A 7,282-nucleotide genomic window follows, 5' to 3' on the forward strand; every position below is an offset into this window, starting at 1 on the left:
TGGAGCAGAAATGAGGACCCAGAGAAATTCTCTCCAGAACAGCTCCTAAGGGGTTTTACAGCATCCTGGTGACTCCATGGAACTTTGTAGAAACTTCCAACAGTGGTCCATACACGAGGCCCACTTATAAGCTCTGAGTGACCTAAGGTCCCAGAAGACCTGAGCTCCAGACCAGGGCTCTTGACTCTGTTAGCATGTGACTTGAATTTCTTTTTGCTTCCTAAATGCCTGTCTGAAAGGAATGATGTAAATGATCTTCGAAATCAAGAAGCGGAAGGTTCAAGCTAATCCTCAAATCTCATCTGCATGCTGTAGTCAGCTCAGCTCAGGGTATTGGAGGACTTAATAGCCACATTTTCTGTCACAACTTCTGCCTTAAACACTTCTCAGCCAGAGCTGTGGTAAGCCCGTGGGCCGGGCCTGGCTGCTAGGCAGGCTGAGGCAGGAGGATGTCTCTAGAGAATGGTAGCAGGGAGCTGCTGTGATGGATGCTTCTGGAGCTGATCTTTCTTAGACCACTGGTTCTGACAGCTCTCTCTCTCTCTCTCTCTCTCTCTCTCTCTCTCTCTCTCTCTCTCTCTCTCTCTCTCTCTCTCCTCTCTCTCTCCTCTCTCTCTGTTTCCAGGTGAGCCAAGAGAAGGGTAACTGCTCTCTACAAAGGAACCCAACCCCCTGCATCATCCCTCAAGAACAAGAGAACATCTTCCACACCATATTTGCTTTTTTCTCCAAGTCCGGAAGGAAAGTGTTGGTAAGAAGTTGCTTGGTGACAGGGGCCATGAGGGCGGGCCTCACAGGGAAGGCATGTCAGGGACCAGAGGCCAGTCTTCTACTTTGTGCTTCTTATTTCTCAAATGCGGTTTTCACTGGTGAACTCAGACTTAAGGGCTGTGATCAAACCCTATTTTTCAGCTCAGGGTTTCCCTCAAAATGTTAAATCTATATTCCAAATCCCATTGCACAACTAACGGAAAAGCTAAACAACCTACTGATCAGGAAGCAAACAATTTCTCCTCCTAGAAGGAGTCTCCAGGACAGTGGGGAAGCCTCCAGCGATTTCTATTGACATTAAGCACGTCGATTTCTATTGATGTTAAGCACGTATGCATTACACAACCCAGAGAAACGTTCCGTTTCTGGGTCTATCCCCGAGAAGTGAATGCACATGGTGTTGAAAGGGAAAGGGACATTTGAAGCAACTTTAGAGCAGCCAAAATCAGAAAAATTCAGATATTTATCGACAATACAATGAGTAAACAGGTATATCCATACACAGGAATATTATAGAACTACAAAAATAAGCATAACTAATAGTATTCCATACACTATATACTATAAGTAAGTCTCACAGAAATTACACTAAATGAAAGATGAGTGGAGAATGTTCTGGAATGTCATGTGTGTAAGGAGTTCAGAAATAGTAAAGATGGCAAAAAGGTAGCGTGGTCATGCTGGTTCTCCAGTGAAAACATATGTAAAACATACATGAAACATACATAATACATATATAAAACACATGTAAAATATATCAATATAATACAATTTTTTCTCTTTACCATGTCTATTCTACTTCATCAGAGCTCTTCCAAAGTCCCTTTTCCTGCACCCTATTCCTTTCATTGAGTTCTTTATTTCCACCTAAGCACACCCCACACACTTGAACGCCTGTCCCACCCCTTGGAGAGCTCAGCTATTTGCCGTTAGAGGTTTGGGGTTTTTTGTTTTTTGGTTTTTTTCACTTGCATACTGTTTTACTTCTTTTTGCTATGACAATACACCCTGGCAAAAGCAACGTAGGAGAGGAGTTAATCTTAGCCCACAGTTCCCAGGGTTCAGTCCATCACTGTGCAGGAAGTCAGGAGGTACCCAGTCACCTTGCATCCCCAGTGAAGAAACGTGGAGGAAAGAATTAAGACATCTCTGCTGTGCTCAGCTCACTCTCTCTATTCTCACACAGTTCAGTATACCCTGCCCAGGGAATGGCGCCACCCACAGTGGGCGGGTCTTCTGACATCAACCAGTGTAGTGTAAATAGCCCCTCACAGACCACCCTGATCCCTTGTTAAGACTGTCTTCCCAGCATTCTAGATTATGTTAAGCTAGCCATTTGCACACATGGTAAGGATAGGATGTCCCTTTTTTGTAAAGGACCTAGGGGACAGTCAGATATAGTGACATCAGCTGTGTCTTCCATACTACTCCAGGTCAGGCTGAAAATGTCCCCTGCAATTGAAATAGAATTGAATAGAGCTTCTTAGTTCTTTAGGCACACAACCCCACCCCCACCCCCCACCAAACAGGAGCATGATGCCTACCTGCCAAAGCATGTCAGCAGAATCCACTGTAGTCACAAAGTATTCTTCTTTAAAAGCTCATAAAAGTACATCAGGATATCTAAATGTTTCTTTTTAAGAAGAATTGATTCTCCTTGCGAAATTCAACTTTTTGATAAGATTTATCGCAATACCACCATTTGTCTACTTGTAGACTCCCCCAAACACTGAAGACCAGAGCCCTAGTGCCCAACAAGGCTAGAAGTCCTCCTACTGCCCTCTGCTGGTGACAGAGCATAATTACATCTTCTTTAGTTGGGGGGGGTATGTTTGCTTTTTTGTTTTTGTTTTTAAAGCTATTCCATATAGCAGTACAATTTATATATTAAATAACAGTAATTATAGTTTTAAACAGAAGAAATCATGAAAATAGTTCAAGTTACTCAATCCTTCCCCCTATTACCGTATTTGTTTAAAAATCACTTTTTTCTAAGTCAGTTGATGGGACAGGTGTATTCAGTGACTGGACACACCTAATTCCTATTTTACTCTGTATTTTGGAGCTGGGATGGAATCCTGGACCCCAGACACGCTGAGCAGGAAGTCTGGCTCAGCCACTCCACAGGCCCCACCTCTTCCTCTTGATTTTGCCTCAGTCAACATAGCAGACACTGCGCTATAGATGGCTTTGGCTGGTCTCTCAATTCCACCTGGAAATTTTCTCCTCAGGACTGTGAAAAGCCCGGGAGCTTCTGCCTTACATTGCACTGCAACCTTAGCGCCCTCCCTAAAGAGGAGAGCCGCACCATCGACCTGTACATGCTACTGAACACAGAGATACTGAAGAAGGTGAGTCCCCGGGCTGCGCTCTCAGCGATTACCCAGAATCCCTGGAATCCATTCCCCACAACACTCGGGCTGCTCCCCCAGTGTCAAACTTTCCCAGCATGCACCGCTGGTGATCCCTCCACCAGATGTTGCCGAGAAACAGTATCAGACCCTTGGTGGTCATGCTTAATCCAAGGGCTGGCAGTGTCTCCGAGTGTCCTAGCATCTTTACCAGCTTCCAGAGTTCCCATCTGCCCGTCCGTGCCGTCGTTCTTTAATTTTTCCTTGGGCTAATCTGTAGGGCAGGTCGCCATGACTGCATGCCTTCAGTTCCAGGCAGGGATCTCTCAGTTTGAGACCAGCCTCTCGAAAAAGCACTTATCTCCTTGGGCTTATAAAAGCTCAGGTTCTTTTGGGGGAATGGAACCTGAGATGCTGCTGACAAGCTTACAGATTCTTCTGATTTGGGGAACATGTTTTGATCAAAGGTCAGCCAGCCTTTTCTGTAAAGGGCTAGCAAGAGCTGTTGTAGGCTTTTGTGGGCCGGAGTCATGCATGTTCAGCCTTTTGACCTGTGACTTGCTGTGGTCACCTATGGTAGTCAGGCTTGAGATGTTTATCAACTTACAAGAACAACACACAATAAACAAACTCACGATGTTTTAAATAAGTTGATTTTGTGTTGGGCTACCTGTGTTCATAGCTACACTGGAGTGTGTGTGGCATATGGCTCAGATGCATATGCTAATTTAATCATTTGCAAGAATTTAACTCTGCCAGCAGCCTTAGACAATATTCAAATGCAGGGCATGGCTCTGTTCCTAATAAAACTTTATTTATACAAGTAAACAGAGGGCCAGATCTGACCCATGAAACCTAGTTTGCCTGATCGCTTGTTCAAATGATCCCTCAAAGAAGTTGGACCTGTAAGCCACAGATCACTCTGCTACTGTGAGTTTATCAAATAGGGTTCCAAGTCTCTTAGCAAATCGGTGGCCCTTAATAAAGGTTTACTCTGACTTAAGATAAGAGTTTGCTGGTATGAGAGGCTTTGTGCCACAGGATGCTATAGAAATAGTTGGATATGAAGGTAAAAAATATGCGTGTTCGCCTCAGAGTTCCTTTTTAGCTTTATTTGAAAAGACTAAACATGCAAGCTGTGTACAAAGCCATCCAGGCTGTCCACAGGTGAGAAGCGTCAGAGCTGTCTCATGGTCAGCTTGTAATTAGACCCATCAGTGATGGGCAGACTAAGAAGATGCAGCCGTTGGGGGGTAGGCCTTGCTTTGTTCCCCTCCGCCTTCTCTCTGTAGCTATTGCAGTCTCCACACACCGTGGAGAGCTGGACACCATCTGGGTTCCCTAGTTTGGAAACTAGTTTGGGGAAGTTGGACTCCTACTCAGGGCTTCCCTGATATAGCCACTTGATATAGGTCAGTGTTAGGGGAGCCCAGGTGTGAGCTTAGTCTGCCCTCTCCTTCCAAGGAGCCCCTCCCTGACGTAGTTCCCTAGGAGTCTACAGACTTTCTCCCTGGTCTACCTTAGCCAGTGCTGCTGACAGTTCATTTCCCATGAACTTGCTCATCACCGTCCCCAGAGCGATGGCACTGAAGGGTTAGGAACACTCTGCCATCTCTTTGCCCTCATCCATGGCTGTGGTTTGCTTAAGTCACATGGGCTGATGGTAACTGTGAGCAGCTAGTTGTTCCGCGTGTCTCTGTCTCTCTCTCTCCGTGTGTCTCTCTGTCTCTGTCTCTGTCTCTGTCTCCCTCTGTCTCCCTCTCTCTCCCTCCTTCCCCCCTCTCTGTCTCTCTCTTTCTGTGTCTCTCTCCCCCATGTCCAGTGGTGACATTTAACCAAGGACTCCATCCCAGAAATGTTGTTCCCACTGGTCAGGCAAACCTGTGGAGCCCCAGGCCAGAGAGGGGACAGCTCTGGGTTGTCATACAACAGACTCTGTCACTTAGGCACAGAGTGAGCCTTGAGTCTGAAACACTGTCAGGCCTGGACCCTAACACAGCGCCTTTGGGGGGTCGACCAGATGGCTCCAGGGCCACTGGGTCTCCCTGAGGACTTGGATCAACACAGACCTTGTGGCCGGCCTCAGCCTAGGGTTGTTTATTTTCCTTTGACCTCGAGGTCTGGCTCCAGACAAGGGAATCTGAGGTTTTATTGTTTTAACCTCCACTAGTTTTCATTTGAAATGTTGAATCTATTTTTTTTTTAACCTTCAGAGGATAGGATTTCTTTGGAAGTGTCCCTAAGGCCTTTTTCACAGCCACCAGGGGCCTGCTCTATGCCAGCCCTTCATCTGCTTGGCCTCTAACCTAACTGTTATTGTCACTGTTAATATCAACAGTGGTGACACTAATGATTTATAATAAAAATACAGAATTAGAGGACGACTCTATGGCTCAGAGGGTAAAGGGGCTTGCTGCCAAGCCTGACAATCTTGTTCCACTCCCACAGTCCACATGATGGAAGGAGAAAACGGACCAATGAAAGTTGTCTACTGATCTCACATGTAGGCTATGGCCTGTATATGACCCCCAATACTCCCACACTAAATTAAGTAATTAATTAAGAGTAAAATCAATAGAGGCTCAGAGGATACAGGAATTTAAAATTTACAAAACTATTAAATTGCTGGAAGATGTTTATGAAGCAGAAATATTCTTTTGAATGACAATCCTCCCAGAAGCATTTTTAAAGTATTTTTCTATTAAGGGAGGGAGTGGTTAAAAAAAGAAGAAAGAAAGAAAGAAAGAAAGAAAGAAAGAAAGAAAGAAAGAAAGAGAGAGAGAGAGAGAAAAAGAAAGAAAGAAAGAAAGAAAGAAGAGAAAGGAAGATGGGGAGCTGGAGAGATGACTCCACAGTTAAGAGCACTGACTGTTCTTCCAGAGGACCAGAGTTTGATTCCCAGCAACCACATGGTGGCTCACAACTGCCTGTAACTCCAAATCCAGGGGATCTGGTGCCCTCTTCTGGCCTCTGCAGGCACCTGCACTCATGTGCACATACCCCTCACACACAAATAGCAGACACACAGAAATACACACAATTAACATTAATTCTTTTAATAACAAAGTTCAATTTGACCAATGCAAATGTAGTTCTCAAGTTCAAGTAGGCCTGATACATAGGAGCCCAGCACTCCTGTGGATGTCTGGAAATATCCCATTAAATCTCATTAATATGGACAATTGATAGATGCTTATGAAACTCGTAAGCTGTTTTTAGCTAGGTTTTTTTTTTGTTGTTGTCTTAAGAATAATTTGAACACAACTCCTACATAAAATACACCGTCAAGGGTCCCCTTGTTCTGCCCCACGGTGGTCTCTGTGGATTCCTGGGTGATGAGTAAAGGGTCCCCTTGGAACTTTCGTCCAGAGCAACGTTCTCAAACTGTGAGGCCCAGCCCTTTTGGGAGTCAAACAACCCTTTCACAGTAGTTGCCTAGAGCCATCTGCATATCAGATATTTACATTATAACTCATAACAGTAGCAAAAGTATTTAATTAGCAACAGAAATAAATTCTATGGTGGGGTCACCACAGCATGAGGGACTGCCTTAAAGGGTTGCAGCTGAGGAGGGTGAGGAACACTGGTTTGTTGTTTCTATGTGCATTGGGCCAGTGTAGGTCAACGCTGGCCACTGATTGTGAGCTCTGTCTTAGTCCACTTTCTGTGTCACAGGGAGGATGGGACCAGGTGACGTATAACTAATAGAAGTACCTTTGGCTTCTCCAGACTCAGGCCTGGAGGATGAGAAGTTCAAGGACAGGGTGCAAGGATTCAGCCTCTGGTGGGAGCCTTGAGCTACATGATGGCACAGCAGGTCTTTCATCTTCTTAGAAAACTGCCACCACAGCATTCTGTAACAAACTTTTCCTGGGATATCACATACACACACACACACACACACACACACACACACACACACACATCCCTCTGAAAAGAAATCCACAACAAGCCAAAGTAATGATTGGGCCAAAGTCCAACTTGGTGAACCAGTGAATATTTGTTGTGGTTCCTACAGATGTATAGATGTATGGCCACTTACAGGAGCCAAGATGACTCCGAGCAGCCACTGCATCGCTGAAAAACCCATCTCCCCCACCCCTACCATACTCCCCCATACACACCCATTCCCCCACCCCTACCATACCCCCCACACACAC

At 45.2% G+C, this 7,282-nt stretch overlaps 1 protein-coding gene across 2 annotated transcripts in view; it reads left to right on the top strand.

Moving 5' to 3' along the window:
* Positions 1–7,282, top strand: part of Itga9 (integrin subunit alpha 9) — a 312,929-nt gene that overhangs the window by 278,850 nt on the left and 26,797 nt on the right. For both annotated transcript variants that reach the window (XM_031345861.1, XM_031345862.1), the window contains 2 exons: positions 626–751; positions 3,003–3,122. In XM_031345861.1, coding sequence (XP_031201721.1) covers positions 626–751; positions 3,003–3,122 — 246 coding nt within the window. The remainder of the gene's footprint in view (positions 1–625; positions 752–3,002; positions 3,123–7,282) is intronic.

This window comes from Mastomys coucha, unplaced genomic scaffold, assembly GCF_008632895.1.
Source record: "Mastomys coucha isolate ucsf_1 unplaced genomic scaffold, UCSF_Mcou_1 pScaffold23, whole genome shotgun sequence".
In the NCBI taxonomy this organism is placed as follows: domain Eukaryota; kingdom Metazoa; phylum Chordata; class Mammalia; order Rodentia; family Muridae; genus Mastomys; species Mastomys coucha.